Genomic DNA, 19,797 nt, shown 5'->3' with positions numbered 1-19,797 from the left:
ATGAAATGAAAGAAACAAAAGCTAAAATACTGAGGTTAATCTGGGTATGGATGGATGAAAGGAGACCAATGGAGGCCAAAGTGATTGCTATGTCAAAATTCATATCTAGGTAAGCTGGAGAACAAGAAATTATTCAATCATGTTGACCTTTCTGCAAACTGGCTGCATAAAATGAAATTAAACACTTGCATTTAAACAAAGTTTATATCCTAAGGTACTGTTCAATCTGGACAATATAATAATAAATAAAGATGCCACTGAAAAAAAATCTGCGTAAAACATTACATACTAGTGTCACCATAAAATCTGTAAAATTATTATTTCAAAACTTAAGGTTATTTGTGCTTCCTTCTGATATTAATGTTTTGCATATAAATTGTACTGCATACTATATAGTATGTAAGCATCATTAATTAACATAGTGTCGCAAGATGGCAGAATAAAAACAATATGAATGGCTAAACAGGCCTTGAAGGCCATAAATTAAAATCAAATGAATCGCCACACAGGAAAAGTAAGAAGTGAGTACTTTTATAAGTTGTCACCAATTTACAAAAATTAGGATTACATCATTTGTTATGTGGTAGTTGATGTTGTTGTTGTAGTAGGGTTTAATGCCATTTTTCAGCACACGATAGGCTATACATGGCGGCCAGTATTAATGGTGGAGGAAGAACCCGGGAAAACCCCCGGAAAGAACCACCGACCCACGAGAAGCTACTGGCAAGCTTTCTGACATTGGTTGAATCCGACTCTCGAACCCACACAGACAGAGGTGAGATGGCAGTGATCCGTAACTGACAGTGCATTAGACCACTCGGCCACTGTGGTATTTGAAGTATTATCATATATACTCTATTGTAAGTTTGAGTACAACTACAATCAACACAGAGTTTGATCTACTATCAAAAAATATGTTCTACTGATTAAAGATCCAAATTTGCCGGTACATTATGCAACAAGTCTTGGTCTTTGTGGTTTTCTGGAGCATGCATGCCTGTGCACACACATTGATCTTCAAGACTGCCACCATGGTGACCATATTAGATGTTAGATCAGCACTATTATCATTTAGGACCAAATAGGCAAAAGAAGTCTATGGTGTTGATGTGACCTTCCATCTAGGAGAAGTAAGGATAAGATTTTCAAGATGGCCACTGTAGTAACCATACTGGATGTCCATGTGGCACTTTTCTTTCAGGTCCAACTAGACAATGGGTTAATTGTGAGTGTAAAGTTTCACGGCAATCCTCCACGCACTTTAGAAGGAGTAGCAATAACAAATGTGTGCTAACAGGCAAAGAGATGACAGACGGACAACAGACAACACAATAACATAAGCTCTCCTGGACTATCAAAGAGAAAACCAAGAAAAGGTGCTCATCACATTGGGACTTTCCATTTCTTTACAAGTCTTATGTAAACTGCATTGAGTATAGTGATTTTGGACTGTTCCATTAAAACATACATGGGACCAAGGGAAGGCACTCTTTAATGTGGGGTACTCACCAATAGATGCAATTAAGAATTTTCTTATCATTTTAATCTGAACTCTGAAATCAAAGTACCCTAGCATATATTATTTTAAAACTGCCTTCCTGGGTAACATGTATGTTAATTAACTGTCAAGGCAAATTGAGTACAATGACCCGCTTAAGGACACATCACTGTTCCCAAACTGCGCTGATCTGACAATACGATTCAAATTTCATGCTGACCACCGACACACAGCACCTCCAATAAAGCATTGGGACTTTTGATGGGTCTCTCAGTACTGGAACCTTAAGATAAACCTTCTTCTTAGTACTCAAACTCCTCATAGAAATTTCAGTCATATCCAGTACATTAAAGTCCAAATATAATTGGCAATACAACTCACCTCATGAGGAACTTCTTGAATTCTATCTAAAGCTCGGATATGATCTAATGTATCTATTGATGGGGATAACCCACCATGTAAACAGAATATCTGAAAAAGAAAAGAAAGAATTTTTTAAATATATAGTTTTCAAAATATATACAGCTATGAATTAAATCATCATTTACCATTTAGGATTTGAAATATACATTTCCCCAGGACACAACTTAAAAGCACTTAAACAGCAATGTTTTGTTTGAGACACATTATTAAGTTCTAATCCCCTCACAATGACCTCAGTCTTGACTACCCAAAGGCCACAAGAGGTAAAATCCCCATACCTATCAAACTGAAGTGGGACCGTTATGTTGCAAGATGGTTTTATTCTCTTTTTGGAGCATAGCTTTTCATAGTTGCTAAGTCATACATACCTTACATGTCAATATTTAAATTTCAGTTACCAACAACAACAATCACAAAATCAGGATTAAAAGCTTTTAAGGAGTACCATGCACTGTTTCTACATGCAAGTGTGACTGTCCCTCTATGTACTGATCAAGTTTTGTTTTCACCCTTTGTCCATGAAAGGTGTTTTCTGAAAATTCATTTGTTCCACCTAATTTTCACATGTGACAAAATTGTGAAATTTCCAACATGTGCCAGTTTGGGATAGTTACAATAACTGCAAAACATCTTTCTTTCCAAGTCAAGAAAATCATGCCAGAAATAACAAACAACCCAATGCAGCTGAAAATTGCTGTCTTTATTGTGTCATATTTGGTATTTCTTGCTGCCACTGATTCTGGCTTATGTCTCTTGGGAGAAATAGTTACTTCATGCTCAGTTGCAGTTCACATTTTATCCCTCCATTTTCACATAAATTATCTCTCTCCCTATCTTTCTCATTGCCATCACTGTGAAATAATTTAGAAACCTCCTTTTATCCAGAGTAAATAACAGCTGGTCTTTCATATAAAGACACTGCTCATTACATGCCGCAATTGTTTCACTTCAAACACAATATTGCATGTGGAAGTTAATTTTCGGTATAAACAATTAAAAATTAAAGAATCATTACTGTCATTTACTCAGTTCCAGACATGATTTTGGTATTACACAAAAAAGATGAAAATTTGAAAGGGGGATTTTGGGGTCTCAGTGATGTCTCAAGAGGCAATGCCCCCACTCTGGGGGTCCAAAGGCCCCTGACCAAAAATGCATTTCACAATCATAAAAAACTGCTCATGGTGCAACTGAAGATCATAACATATAACAAAATAATCATTTGAAAAACTAACAAACTTACCAAAAAATTTCAACTTGAATATTTATTGTCACATCAATATGTTCTCCAATACTATTGGTGCTTAAGTTATTTCACGTGCATGTCAGTGTTCATATCGTAATTAAGTCATAATAACTTCTCAATGTTTGCAGCAATTTTTTTCCGTCTTTTCATAACAAATCTGTAAAATAAACACCCAAGAACATCAACTATATACAAACAATCCCATACATTCACTTGTGTTTTACTCCAATGGACAAAACCTGTTGATATGCCAGTCAAGCTCTTTTTGCGGCTTTGGCAAAGATTTCTTTAACCTTCCTTTTTTTGGCTCAATGTGCAATCGCATCTTTTCCTTCTCAATGAAAGCCGTTTTCCTTTCAAGCTGGTGTTTGTACTGGCAACATGCAGTGAGCATATTCTGACAGAGAGATGCATCTGTTCTCTCATGCAAGAAATCTTTCTTCTTATAGTAATTAATTGCATTTTCCATATGCCTTCTGAGCTTCAATTTTTCCGTATGCAGCTTCTTTTGCAAGTTCTGTTCAAAACACTTCCAACCATAGAGCAGAGGTCACAAAATGCCAGTCCTCCAGTGTTCAGTTTTCTTATAAACTGACCAACTAAATTTCTGTCGACCTTTTGCTCCAGCCATTCCCATACATTTATTTAAAACCTTTATCTAAACTTATAGTGTCATGGTCTCTCTCAACAACTCAGGATGCCATTTTTTGCAAGCATGCTTTTTCTTTCCATTGCCATCAGTTTCCATTACATGAAGATTCATTGGATGAATTTAAACTTTTGACCAATCAGAATATTCTTTATGAGAGTCGTGGGCTAACTAATATATGGAACAAATATGTTACAAGGGTCATTGCAGAATGGGACAGAACAAACCGTTTTTTTAAAAAACCCAGATAAAAAAAACAACCAGACCATATCAAATAAAATCGGATTCAAGTCAGGAGAAAAGTGTAATCCGCTTTAAAACAGTGAAAAATCATGTCTGCAGTTCATAAAGAAAACCAGCACTAATGTCAGTAAAGTTTCTTTCTTTAATTTAATTACACTGACTCACTGGATTAAAACTAGAATGAGCCACATGTAATATGGTTTGAGTAAAAATAATACAACAAAGCTGCTTAAAACACTTAATTAATCACAGCAGCCTTGTTTTGTTCGGCATATTGTGAGTTGTAGATAATTTGGTGGATTAGCCCAAAATGCAGTCAAGTGGTAATAGAACATGCACACATGGAACAGTTATCAAAGAAAAATGGTGTGATATAGTACGTAAATGTATACATGGAAAAGGCTAAAATCAAGTGTTCAGTATACCCAGAGGGCACGAGTGACCAGATACAAGTAGACAAAATTAAAGGAAAAACTGATTTGCCCAGCTTTTTTAAATAGAAAAAAAACACTTGTCCTGGACTAGTGACTTGAACACTTGCCCAACTTGAAAAATTAATAGTTCGGGATTCTGGACCATGGGATTTGACCAGCCCTGATTTGGAAACTTTATAATTTATTTCCGTATACAAATACCTGTTAAATTTCTCAACAGATCTGATCTGTTGGTAACTTTAATGTAAAACAATCAACAAACAATTTCCCCAAGTTCAAGGACACCTCAAGGCAGGACCAAAATGCAAGTATTTGTTCTGCACCATATTATTTCTCAGTCAACAATAATGTTTAGTGCAATTCTGCAACATGCATAAGAAAATATGAGAAACAAATGAACTGCCAAACACAGAATTTCGTAATATCTTCAAAATGATCTCCAGAAGTGTTGGAATATAAGTGATGCCAGCACTGTGGATATATGTGCAATGGATTTTTTGGAGACAAAGAACAGTAAGAGCTAACACATTCCTACAACCTGCACTTGGGAGTTTGTAGATGAATATCAAAAGTGAACTGTAAGATAATAAAAAAAAAGAAATCAGAAGAAATTCTGTCCTTACCTGTCCATCTACTAGGGCGGTTAAGGGAAGATAGTCAAACAGATCTGTGAAGTATTTCCATACATTGGCATTTCCATATTTCCTCAAGCACTCATCATAAAACCCATACACTTGTGTGATTTGTCGACTTTCATGGTTTCCTCTAAGAATTGTTATTCTTTCCTTAAATCTAACCTGGAGAGTACAGAAAAATTTGTGTGAAATATATTCTTAAGAAAGAGTGCACTCAAACTTAAGATGCACATAATTTACATTAAATTTCAAGACAAGCTGCAGTAGTATTTCACACAAACCATTTTAGGATGGTGTCATGCCACAATATTTTATTCCTGTTTCTGACCAAGTTTTACCAAGCCTGGCCATTTTGATTTTATCGCAACGGGCCTTCTAACTAACTGCCCATTTCTCAGCTGCAAAATGCCCCTTTTCACGTCTCACTAACAGAAAGTCGTGTATGTGCTCCATATGATTTATATGATGTCTTTATTTATTTGAACTTAATGTGACAGCACAGCTTTTACATGCCTGTGAGCATATATGATGAATAGTATTATCCTCTGAATTGTCCTTTTTGAGCCTCACTAACAGAAACAAGTCATTTATGGGCTTTATCTAATTTCTATGATCATAGGTGGCATTGCCTCTTGTGCTCAAAATGGATTAACACCATCTGATGAAGTGTAATGGCAGTAATTATTTAAACTGCTCATAGAATTGTGTCTACACGTGAACAGTTTTACATGCCAGAGGAAAAGTACCATATAGACTCGCTTAGGAGTCCAACTGCAAACAATGAAATAGTGTCGAAAAAATATGTTATCATTATGGGGAAGAGATCGAGTATGAGTTCCGATTTTAATATGATCGTGGCTTGGTTCCTGAAATTTTAAATATATGTATGTGCATTTTTCTCATACCAGAAGAAGAAAAAAATTTAGTATGAGAAATAGTGTGTACAACGTTTATTATCATTTTGAGGAAATGTTCACGTATGAATTTTAATATAATACAATCGTGGTGTAGCTTCTGAGATTTAACAATATCACCAGGTTCTTGAAGTGTCATGCCAAAATAAACATTATCGGATATGAGTAAAGCCAGTAAGTCATCTTTGTGATTGTCTTCAATTAATTCTGTATACATGTACAATCATTGCTCAAACAATAGCCAACATGTGTTTCTTCTTTAACTGCATACACAACCAAGCAGCAGACAATGTGGTGGTTGATAAAAGATTCTCAGTTTAATGAACATAAAAATAAAAAAAAGGCGCTAACATGTTTGCTGGGCTTGGCAACGTTATTAGACACAATCAGATGACCAGCAAATAATGACCACTTTATTAGCTGGAAATTGAAAGGGTATGAAATTGTACATACGTTCAGCTTTTAAATTTTTTTAAAAAGTGACTCATGACCATTGCAGGCCTACTGCACTTAGTTCTCTGACTTTACATGTGTATGGTGTTTGTTTATGAACTCATTATTAATTTCCTATTTTTTTAATAAAAATGTTACCATTATGAAAAAGCAAGTTCACAAATGCAAGTCATTCTCTGCACTTTGCGCAATGATTAGTATAGTAGTGTTCACACATTTCTTTCAATACTCACAAAATCTGAAGTAAAAGTTATATGCATGCTGAAAGCATGTGTTGATTGTTAATTATTCTTGCTGTAGTTGTTCAAACGAATAGGCACACAAGCATTAATTATTGGAAATTTGCAATGGATAAATGTACACGGAATGCTTATGAGACAATTTTAGCCATATGAAACTTTTACAGACACCGTTCATAGACTCTTTAACATAATGAACCATACACATACTTCATCTTTGCCAATGAGTAGTTCTCTGAAAAAGTAAAATACTGTAAAACCCCGCATTAACATGATCCTGATATTAACTTGATCCAATTTTTCAGACCCAAATTATCGCGTTTTAGCGGTTTTCCACTGTATATACTAAACAAGCTCCAAAATAATCAAAGTTGAGAAGATTAAGCTCACTCTTTGGCACAATACACTCATCCCACCCCCTTTTTTAAGTTCAACTAACATTCATAGCCATATAAATATACATGACTTAAGTGGCAGAATTGGGTTGACCTAATCTGTTACAGTAAATTACATTTTTGTCATTTTCTAAACCATTTGACTCTAATTGAAAATAATGCAAGTCTGATTCAGCAATGCACAGTGGGTTTATCACTGTCAAGGAAATAGAGGGAAACAAATTCTTAGAGTTGCAAATGGTTTATAGTCAATTTTTTTTTTAATCAAAGATTAATTTCCATGTCAGAAATGTGAGGCTGCTTTTATTTATTTGCTCTAGCTCACAAAGTACTCCTTTTTGTTGCTGCCAGTACAACTTGAGTAGGCATACACAATCAAGCATCACATGGCAGGATGGGAAATCATTTTCGCAGGTGAAAAAGACAAGGACATATTTTTCACATATGAAAATATCACAATGAAAAAAATATGAAAATTCTTTTACCAATAGGTCTCTATATTTTACAATTATATAATAAAAGATATTTCTCATTTTGATCGGATCCTTACTACCATTTTGATTATTAAAATAAAGTTATAATGTATTACAATGTATTTATTCACGTGATAAATTCAATTTTCAACACAAAATTCACTTACAATGTACAACAAAGAATATATAAATACACAAAGTTAACCATCACTGCATGCCATGTTCAATAACCTGCTACACTCTTTTCACCCTTGTGATGCACCCATTTCTGATTAATGTGCAAACAACTACTAAAGCAATCACTGCAAATGCAAGCAATTTTTTCCTGCCATTGTGATCCAACATCTTTCATGCTGTTTAAGCAGCTAAAAACAGTTTCTCTTCCAAGCACATAACTTATCGTTCGATAAAATGGGTACTTTTGCCAGGTGTAGAAGATTGTAACATTGTGTTGCTGAGGATGTATTTTGGTTGATATGCAAACATGAAAAATGAGCAAATATCAGCACAGGTAACGGTGTAGCAGATTAGTCTCTGGCTTGCATTGATGAAACTAGATCTATGTCAGTAAAATGTGAATGCAGATCACTATGATCTTTGGTTGTAAGGTGTTGAAATAATAATGATGCAAACAATCATCTATTCGGAGTATCTTCATATAAACAATGCTCAAGACCAAACCAGTCAGTGAGGTATCAAATGAGGGTCACAATGACTTTTTTAAAAACATTTATGGGTAAAATAAATATCCTATTGCCATGGAAGGGCCAGTGTCCTACATTTGTGATGAGTCCTGGATGCATCCTCTCACCCATTTGCAAGATTCTACATATGATGGTTGTTGTTGTTGTTGCAGGGCTTAACGCCATTTTTCAGCACGCGATTGGCTATACATGGCGGCCAGTATTAATGGTGGAGGAAGAACCCGGGAAAACCCCGGAAAGAACCACCGACCCACGAGAAGCTACTGGCAGGCTTTCTCACATACCCACATTAGCCGAATCCGAGACTCGAACCCACGCAGACAGAGGTGAGATGGCAGTGATCCGTAACGGAGAGCGCTTTAGACCACTCGGCCACTTGGGGCCCCTACATATGATGGTATGTATACTGGTGGTAAAATAACTAATTGGACACAAGTAAAATAAACAAATAACCGTATTCAATAAATTACAGGTTAGTTACTCTTGTTGTGTTACTAATGGTGATAAATATAACACTGAGAAATAAACCTGAAAGCTATTGGTAATAGGGTGGGTGGGTATGGTATACCTAAATATCACACAAAGTTCATGACAAGTGGAAAATTATAACTTTTAAATTTTACACACAGTAGCTATGACACTGAGAAAGAATTGAGCTACTGCACTGTAACTGTCATGTTACATTTGATCAGAGGTTTAAACTGAAGACTCATTAATGAATACAGTACAAAAAAACTAAATTACCAATTATGGTACAATAGATAGATATACATAAAGATGAATATATTCCAGACCATTCATTCTGGGATTTATCATAATGTTTATCACTGAAAATGTGTCATTATCACCAAAATACGTAAAAATTGTGTGATTATTTTCATCATAAAATGTTGCTTATGGTGCATCCTTACAGCAAAGCATTTGGACAAAATTGCATTTTATTTGCAAATATTATGTGCAGAAAAACAGCTCATATTCAATTTCTCCTAGTTTTATACCAAATCTATTTATCCTTGCCACAAAATGTATTGTTCACAAATGTTACTGACATTTGTTTTTCACTATGTACAGACTCCATACTGCAGTACAATGCATCAAACGATGTGTTCGAATAGGTATGGAATTTTTTCCTGACAAGTTATTATGGCCATCTCTTTGTTTGTCATTTATTTGCACTAAGTGTACCAACCTCCACCCACCTGTACTGAATTGTGTATTATCAATAGACCTTAAAACACAGAATTTAACCAAACTCAGTGATGCATACAATATAGATCTACTTTTGTGATGAGGGTATAGTATTCCTCAAGATGTATCCCCTCACAAAGTTACTTGTTTCTCATTTTAACACAAAAAATTTAATTGCCAATGATGATCTTGATCATCTGGAGCAGCTACATAGTGTATGCTGGATGCACACGAGATAATGTCCAATAAAGCATGAAGAAACAACAGAATCTATTTTTGTTATGCGCATGACCTTCCAGAATATTTAACCGAAAGGGCAAATTGACATATCATTCCTGTTGACCTGAGCAGAATAAGTAAAATACAGTGCTCCTGCTGTTATGAGCTCCCTCTTAGGACAGGGCTCCCCTGCTGAGCTGTAAATTTGTCATCTTGCCCCAATATAGTGTAGATTTCCATCACAGAAATGTTGTCTAATATGAAAGCGACATATTAATATGCCAATGTCCAAACAAATCCGATTAGTAAAACTCCCAGACAAGACACAATGCATAACTCACTATTGATACAAAACAAGCTTTAATTTCTGCAAAGGTCTTAAGTATATACCAACCTTTAAAGCAACTAGAAGAGTGACTGTTTCCACTGAGTAGTATCCTCTGTCTACATAGTCACCCATGAAAAGGTAGTTGGTATCTGGAGACTTTCCACCAATTTTGAATAGCTCCATCAAATCATGAAACTGACCATGGACATCTCCACACACAGTAACAGGACATTTCACCTCTTGGACATTGGATTCTTTTGTGAGAATTTCTTTTGCCTGTCAAGTAAAATAAGAACAGAGGTACAAGATTTATTATAAATTTTTAAAATATCATGAAATTGTAAGTTTCAGAAGTTACTCCATACAATAGTCAATTAAAACAAAAATGGATATCACAAGAAACTCCTTTCATTTATGCGCAACCATTATTTTGATAAAAAGATGTACATAAAACAACAACAAATAGAAAACCAAGCCTAAAACTTTAACAATGAATAGTGTTGAGCTTAATCTAAACAGAAGTCCTTTGAGAGGACCGATGCTTTACTGGTTGATGCCAAGTGTTGAAACTGGCAGTGTTAAAAAAAATCTGATCAAGCCCCGCCAGTATTCTAAGTGAGGAGCTTGTCAAAAAAATCTAATTTACCTGAGAAAGCTTTGATCCCACTTATGAAATGCGAATATAAGATTGCAGTGGGTGTGCGCTTTGCATAAGCAAAAAGATCACTAAGTGGAACAACCCAATATAGATAAATCAAACAGATGGTAGATGGCTGTGGGCGGAGAAAAGTTATTACCTGTCATTGCCTTGAATGAGAGTGTTTAAGCCATCGTGATTAATTCTTGACAAGTCTGTGAACAGCTGCAATGTTTCTGTGAAGTCGGATTGTACCCCATATATATAAAAGGGAAAGCACAATTATTTCAGTTGTGGGAATAGTGGTTCATTTTTGAAGGTGATTTAGGAAGCAAAGCAAGCAATAACAAAAATTCAGAACTCTTGGTTGATGGAGTTTTACTTGGTTAAAGCACGTCAGCAAAAAAAAAAAAGGGGTGGGCATTTATTTCTTGGCACATACAGCAAACATATTGACATACAGCATTTCTGTCTGTAAAAATAGGAGACCACCTGTATGTAACATATCTGACATGCTCAAATGAACATTCCAATTAATTAATTGACCAATGCTTTTCAGTATGATTTTAGCCATGAAACAAATTGATAGCTTGACAATAATAAGCACATGCTTGCTTCTTGCACAGTTGATATGTGTTGATAAAGCATTACCACCTATACTGGACAGAGAAAATAACAAGATTTTATATACAGCGACTGTGGCAGCCATATCGTTTGTCAGATCGGCACCATTTTCATTCATTACCAAACACGTATCATTAAAAGTGGAAACCCCATGTCAAAACAATCATCCATTCAAAAGTAGTAGTGACCCCTAAATTTCAAAATGGCCCCCATGGCATCCATAATGGATGTCAGGAGTATCATTTTCATTTAGAACCAACAACATCTACGAAGGCTTTTGAGAAAACCACTTGATGATATGACCCTTTCATTGAGCAGTTGCAGTGATAACAGGACTTTCAAAATGGCTGTCATACTGGGATGAATGTGTCTGTAAAATGTTGATGCAATCTTCTCAGTAGTTTAGAATGGCAATAATAAACTCTTGCTGTGGATTACAGATGAATGACCATCGCATATATTATCAGTACAGCAACAAAAGTTTTTACCAGCTAAAATGAGTTACCAGACATATGACCAGAGCCACTGGTTCTTAGGCATGTAGATTTGTATGCCTTTAAACTGTTTTGTTTATTCCATCTCCTTTATTTGATTCAAAAGATGTAATTAACTTAATAAGAGAAAAGTAGACCTGCTCTTTATTTAGTGCAACAATAAATGTTTCCACTGGTCAAATATCAGTAACACTCGCAGACATAGCTATTACCGTAGATTGACACATTTTACGTTTAATTACAAAAGGACTCATTGCATTTATAACGATTATACTTAAAAGGAACTAAAAGAGAGCACTAAAGCAAATTTCTATTGATACGAAAAATTATTTAATTGGTAATTATTATCACAGTACTGCCTCCACTCGGCTTGACATTTTCATTATCAAAATATCCTCGAGTATTGTTAATTACAGTGTACTAAGAATGTTGTTGGAAAGAAAATGTAACAAATTTTATTACTTTTTAAAAAAAAGTTGATATTTCATAATCTTGATTGATGATATATCATTTTCCATTACCAATTATGATAGCAGTTTTCTTAAAGTTCAATAAGTAAGAATAATTTTTGCCTTTTTCTTTCTGGGATCCAGGCCTCATCCTGCATTGCAAGTGCAGACATGATTTTGGTCTTCCATATAAAAAGCTGAACAAATTTTAATGGGGTTTTGGAGTCTTGATGGGCAATGCTCTGATCTGGGGTCCAAAAAATGTATTTTACACTCATAAAAAACTGCTCCTGGTACAACTTATGATCATGAAATAAACCAAAATAATCATCTGAAAAACTAATAAACTTACCAAAAAAGTTCAACTTGAGTTCAATAATTTCACAATATTTATAGTGACATGAATTTGTTCTCCAATACTATTGATGCTGAATTTATTTCATGTACATGTCTGTGTACACATCATAATTAAGTCACAATAATTTCTCATTTTTTGCAGCAAATGTATTATACTTCTCTCTTTTCAAAACAAATCTGTACAATAAACACCCAAGTAATCAACCATATACAAATAATCCCACACATTCACTCGTGTTTCCTCCAATGACACAACCTGTTGATATGCCAGTCTAGCTCTTTTTGAGACTTGGCAAAGATTTCTTTAGCCTTCCCTTTTGTCACCACTGACTTTTCTGGCTCAATGTACAATCGTTTCTTTTCCTTTTCAATAAGCGCCATTTTCCTTTCAAGCTGGTGCTTGGCGACATGCAATGTGCATATTCTGTTCTCTCATGCAAGAAATCTTTCTTCTTATAGTAATTAACTGCATTTTTTCCAGATGCCTTCTGAGCTCCAATTTTTCCGTATGCAGCTTCTTTTGTAGGTGCTGTTCCAAACTCTTCCAACCGCGATTACCATAATTCATATCTTTATTGCAGAGGTCACAAAATGCCAGTCCTCTAGCATTCCATTTTCTTATAACTGACCAACTAAATTTCCGTCAACTTTTTGCTCCAGCCATTCCCATTTCCATATGTTTTTTAACCTTTATCTAAACTTTTCTTGTCATGGTTTCTCTCAAAAACTTGGGATGCCATGTTTATCAAGCGTGCTTGTTCTTTCCATTGCCATCAGTTGCCATTACACAAAGATTCATTGGATAAATTTAAACTTTCGACCAATCAGAATACTCTTTATGAGTCATGTGCTAACTAAAATATTGTGGAATGGGAGCAAACAGACCATTTTTATTTGAAAAAATGGATTGGAGATTATATAAAAAAAATGGACTCTATCAAGAAAAATCTGAGATCCGCCTTTAAAACAGAGAAAAATCATGCCTGTAATTGTGTTCGCAAGTGATCAGGGCATGAGTTATCGAGGGAGTGGTGTACACTGTTTGATTGAGTTGCTGTGGAATTTTTAACCTGGAATGAACCTATGCTTGTGATTTCTGTCTTCCAAACCAACCCAGATGATTTTTTCCTATCTCACATTCCATGCTCCAAAATAAAGATTAAAATAAACAGAATTGGCACTTTACCAGGACCTATCAAAACAACATTTTGAAACCAATTACTTGCTACTCATGGCCTGAAAATTAGGGTGGTCCAAGGTCTGGAACCAGAGCTCAAAAATATCTAACAGCACGATGCCCCGCAAAATTTTAAACAGATTCATCTTTCATTCTGAGTTGCCATCGGACCCAAAAAAATATTTTACCTAAAATTTATTAAATAAACCTTGCTCGTCCATCTAAATGTGGCATTCTTAATTTGAAGTTTTTGATAGACACTGTAAGTTATTAATATTCAACATCCTGATGGGGTACCTTATAATGAAGATTATCTACAGCTGTATTCAAAACTATAAACTTTGTGGGGATAAAGTGAAACACATGATCAATGAATGCAAAACAATACTATTTCTGTTCTCCACATTACAGTGGATACCCACAAATAGTATTTAACAGTAGAAATAACAAAGAAAATGTCCTTTGATCATGATGAGTTAGTAATGCACTGCAGATTAAATATATCAACATAGCTGCCAACTCCCGAGTACAAAAATTCTGACTGCTTGTGACAACAATACTGATTTTCAGAAACAAATAATGATTTTTAAAACTGTAATGCATATGTAACCATTTACAACATATACAACCATCAGTAAAGTAGGACAGTGCCTTACATAATTATTTAATGTCAAAGAGGCATGCGTTGCACACTTGTACATTCTGGATGGGCACCATGTTCCATTCGGGTGCCCATTCAGAAGGTGCAAGAGTGCAGCACACTCCGATATTGGCTGTTTATAGGAGCCTTTTCCACACCTTGTTTTCTTTTCAATCATTATCAATTCTAATGTACCAACTTTCTTTGATCATCTCAATTCTGTGTGATTTTCTTACTGAACTGTTTTCATTCTAGCATACAAGTAATCCTTTGCAATTTTACTGTCTGGAAAATGTGTGCGAAAAATATTTGCCAGCAACACTAGCAAATGAAAGAAGAAGGTTCATTTCTAAAAGAAATTTAATAAACCAAATTTCGATCTAATTACATCAAGATTCTCTGGTATTTATATACGTCACAAGTTCAGGCTGAGTTGTGTATGATGAAGCAGCAAGCTAAAGTTTACGAGCTTTTTTGTGCTCTTGTATTTCATAGCCACCTCCATGCCCAACAGCGAAATCACATTATACAATTTGCAAAACATAATGCTTTCTCCTTTACTAGAGGGTTTCACAAATCTAAACAAGATGGCACAATTGTCCTTTCCAGTTCTGTTTTCTTGTCTTTCCTGGAGAAAATTCTAAATATTCTGCTTTCCTGTTCAACTTGATTACAAGTTGAATATTAGAAGGTTGAGATACAGTGACAGCGGTAACTGTTTGCAAAAAACAATATGGTGGATAAAGACGGGCATGGCAGCTTCGATTTTGAATGAATCAATCATATTGTAGAACTGTATGCCTATATACATGTGATACACTGCTATCAGAATGGAACCAAGTGCCCATTCTAAACTGAAATTTGCAAGGTAATTATATATTTTTTAAAAAATCAAAAAATGCTTTTTTGGGGCAAAAAATAGTACACCATTATTCAGGTCCAAAAATATGGGATAAAAACAAGAAAAAAATTGGAAACTTGGCAATTTCGTATCAAGCAGTACTTTTTGCAATTATCTGACAATTAAGCTAAGACGGAGCATTAGTAACTTATAAGTGTTTCTTTTTATAATTTTAGCATGCATTTTATGGTCAATAAAGGCACACTATATGCTCCAAGTGCATTTGATACTCTTATTTTGCTAAATAAAAAACTCCATGCATACACATTTAGAAAGAGCAACAGTTTACCCTTTTAAAGATATTTTTAACAATGCGCCTTGCCAGAACTTAAGTTTTGACTTCAGTGGGTCAGGCAACTAATCCAAACCATAAGGTGCATTACCAATATGGCAGAAGTAGTGCATATTAGTGATGGGAATTGGTCAGAAATTCATAATCGATAATCAGTTCCACTTAACCAACTGATAATCGATTATAATCGGTTACTAAGAGGAAATTTTAATTTTTGTTTGTTATTCAGTTATATCTTTGATCAAGATGTTAGTAAATGTACAGGAGTAATCTCTTTTAATGACATATATACTTTAACCTGATAATAATATTACATTTTTGTCTATTGTGTTGTGTTATTTTTGTTCTACATCTCTGTTAAATGAACACAACTTTTTATGGCTGATAAGTCATATGCAACTAAGATACTACTAGAAACCCCCAAAATCCCTTTATTCATATGTGATGTGTCTATAATGTTAAGTGTAGGACATGGTTTTCTTGCTTGTCATTTTTTACAAATACTGCAAATAATGTTGCATTTAAAACTGAAACATATCAAAATGTGTTTAAATTTATTAACTCAACTATTTAACAACTTGATCATGTAATAATGGCTATATGTTCCTAATTATGAAATTGTGCACCTATGAAATATCACATGGTTTTATATTTGTAGTTGGTGAAGGGAATTAATAAACTTCAGGTCAACTTTAGTGGCTGGGAGTTTTTCTAACTTTTGTGCTTTGCATACAACTAAAAAGTAGTCTCCCTTCACACATAATCAATTATGGAGTTTCACAATTGATTATCTTATTGGTTCACTCAAACAACTGATGATCGATTATAATCGATAATTGGAACAACACTAGTGCATATAGTCAGTAATGTCATTGTAAGGACTCAGATGTTACACTGCAAAAGTAGGTCAACTTTTGTACTAAAAGACACACTGTATAACAATTCATAACTTTTCAATCAAAAGATATCTAGTTTCAATAGGACTGATCACCAGATTAAGAAAAATAAACTTTTGGGTTTGTGAAGACATGTTAACCCCTTCAGGAATATTGTTAAATATTGTCTTAACTTTTAATTTACCAGTTTTCAGGTACAACAATGCATGCAATTGAAACAGTAATAACACATTTCTATTCTTTTGATTTGCTAGGTGAATACTTATGTACTATCAGGGATGATGTAATGCAAATATGGGGTTACATGTTCTTGCTGTCTTTCTAATGTACTTGAAGAAATGTAGGAATATGGCAACACTTATTAAGGAGAGGTACTGTAAAAAATGTTTAACTTATTAACATATTTAGAAATTCCTCTTCTTTGACCACAAAAATGCTGATCTCCAAACATCAGAAATATGTTACTACATGCTACTTTTAAATTTCAACTGAATATATAGACCCGTTTGTTTGTACCCCCCTACCAACTTCAATGATGGAAAACTTTATTGTGATTAAAGTGCACAGAACTTAGTCTATTCACTGTTTTATAATTTCTAACCTGAATGTGACTAGAGGGGCCCTAACACTGGCATTCTCTGCACCTTTCATGCTTAACAGACTTTCAATACTAACATGGGGCCATGTTGTGTACACTATGGGCGAGTTCATTTCCTCAGACAACATTGTGACACAGCTCATCCTATTTGGCAACTGCTGGATAATTGTGTAAATTACCAATGTTGATAGTTATATCCATGTGAAATGTCAAATTCTGAATAAGTATTGAACCTTAAAGTTAAATGCACTGAACATAACAATTTTTTATCACATTTCAGCCAGAAAAGTCTTTGTGAAGGGCCACTTTGACCTTTCTTTTTTTCTACCCCCGAAGTCAGTGTTAAACTATACAACTCATTGAGATTTGACCGAGGCATTGCAACACTGTCCTAAGAAAGGATACATTTAAGCTGTCAACCATAACCACTTGATAGGAACCCATGTCAAATAGTCATTTTCAAAGGAAAGTTGAGATGCAACATAGCCCAGAGATTCTAGGCAGTCCAAAAATCTAACAAAAGAAATGATTATCATGGGGAAAAAATGTAGGAGCCACTGTATACAATTGGTCAGAGTAAATTAAGGTGTACACTTTGGAAGAAATGTGAATTTAAGTTATGATCTTGGGCAAAATTCTTTAGTCTGAAATTCCTGAGAGAGAAGTTAGGCTCAGAGGAAGCCTAAAAAGAATTGTGATTTCCGCGTTAAACAAGAAACGGGGACTAGGTGGCTGTCTTGTAAGAAAAGACAGGTTTTAGAGCTAAGACACACAATTTCTGAAACAGAACAGCATTATGGAAACAGCTTTCTGGGAGAGACAGGACAGTCCAGAAAGAGATGACGTGTTTAGAATAAAAGAGTAGAAGTCCAAAAAGAGATGGAGCATTCAGATCAGGAAGACTAGAGAGAATAGACATGTGATACACGGTCAAGAAGGGAAGGTGATGCAATCAGCCATGGGAACTCTCCTTTTCTTCACCACTCATTGGGGCCCAGAGTGACCGGGTGTTCTAAAGCACTCACTGTTACGGATCACTGCCATCTCACCTGTGTGTGTGTTCGAGCCTCTGGCTTGGCCAATGTGAATATGTGAGAAAGCTTGCCGGTAGCTTCTTGTGGGACGGTGGTTCTTTCCAAGGTTCTTCTTCCACCATTAATACTGGCCACAATGTATAGGCTATCTTATGCTGAAAAATGGTGTTAAACCCTATAACAACAACACTCATTATGATGAAATAAATCCAAAATTAGACACCAATATTGTTATTTTTCTTGTGTAAGGGGTCTCATATTGCATTATTTCTTCCCAATAGTCTTGCTCAGTTCTCTGTTGATGTTCTATCTATCCACTCACACCGGGCCATAAAATCGAGGGAGGTCATCCCCCCAGATAATGCCAGCCAAATCCATTTTTTTTTTAGAGGGTGACATTACAATCCATTTGCACACATGTAAATAGAAATTACAACCCTTGATAAACCCATGTGAAAGGCAAATGGACTTGTTCAGGAACTGAAAATGACTAGCAAACAGGGTCATCTTTTACACTGAAAACTTCTGTCTAGGGTCCCACCTGGGCATAATTAGGTTTGAAATTACAAAGAAATTAAGTTATGTGCATCTTTTATGTCCTTCTTGCTTTTGTTTTTTAAATCAGTAGGGGGGTACAAACAAACAGGGAGGTATATTCAGACTATAAAAGAAAGCAGATGACTGAATTTTCAGTTTGCATTTTTTCTTTTTTCACCCTATGGTACTGTTACTGTCGATAAGCTGCAGTAATCATGCACGTCAAATTTAGCTGCCGGACTGGTCCTGGCTTATATAGATCTGGGCAGTGTAGGGTCCTACTGGTTCTGGACATATGAGTGAAAAGTGAATTTATCATGATCTGCCATTCATTTTTTCCCCCCAAGAACTATCCAAATTTGGAGCATGCTGCCAGAAAGATGTGTTCTACCAGCACACTTGAGAAACTGAAAACCACACAGTGACCAATAAATGCATTAGTCCCCACCCCACCCACAATGCGACTCTCGATTTCTATGGCTATCCAGTATTATATACAGATAGATACTCAAGTTGGGAAAGGGGGGGGGGGGCACCAAATGGTGTTCACCGTTTTGGGGGCAGTGGACACAAAAGTTAGCAACAATCTTTTGTTTTATATGTATAGTATGAATATACTTATGACGAAATTCATGTTCTTCAATGCCTGTGTTAATACATCAACTATTCTTTAAACCATTACAAACCTTGTCGCATAACGTTTTCACTTGATTTTCTGTCAGTTGCTTGCATTCATTCAACTGCTCTATCCATTGGTCAAGTTCTTTCGCCGCCGCCCTGTCTTCAGTCATTTTTCTCTTTACTTGATTATTAACCTCTGCTTTTCCTTTTTGCTTCGCCAACTTTGATGGAAATCAGTTTTTCACGACCAAGTCTGAGTAACTAGGTCGTCGTTCAAATGACTGACGGACAAAATGGCCGACTATATTCAGAAAATGCAACGTGACGTCATCGGAAATATCCGTACATACAGGTTACAGTCCTAAATTTGTTTTCAATTAGCAAGACACAGATACTGTTTTTTGCAGGTAAGACAATTGTAGGAGAATATTCGCAACAAAATATATGATATGAAACAATGAGCGAGAATGCAAAATGTGATATACTATGCTTCTATTGC

The 19,797-nt window shown here is 35.2% G+C and overlaps 1 protein-coding gene across 1 annotated transcript in view; it reads right to left on the bottom strand.

The window, feature by feature from the left end:
• LOC149802591 (serine/threonine-protein phosphatase 2A catalytic subunit beta isoform) overlaps positions 1 to 19,628 on the bottom strand; it is a 29,668-nt gene extending 10,040 nt beyond the window's left edge. Inside the window, exons 1-4 of the mRNA XM_089951869.1 lie at positions 19,364 to 19,628; positions 10,108 to 10,317; positions 5,117 to 5,290; positions 1,880 to 1,969 (exon numbers count right to left, since the gene is read on the bottom strand). Of these exons, the coding sequence (XP_089807995.1) occupies positions 1,880 to 1,969; positions 5,117 to 5,290; positions 10,108 to 10,317; positions 19,364 to 19,468 (579 nt within the window). The 5' untranslated portion in view covers positions 19,469 to 19,628. The remainder of the gene's footprint in view (positions 1 to 1,879; positions 1,970 to 5,116; positions 5,291 to 10,107; positions 10,318 to 19,363) is intronic.
• Between the last annotated feature and the right edge of the window lie 169 nt (positions 19,629 to 19,797).

The sequence above is a fragment of the Sinohyriopsis cumingii genome, chromosome 3, assembly GCF_028554795.1.
Source record: "Sinohyriopsis cumingii isolate HCF-2022 chromosome 3, ASM2855479v2, whole genome shotgun sequence".
NCBI lineage: Eukaryota > Metazoa > Mollusca > Bivalvia > Unionida > Unionidae > Sinohyriopsis > Sinohyriopsis cumingii.
This window is presented reverse-complemented; position numbering and strand designations above follow the sequence as displayed.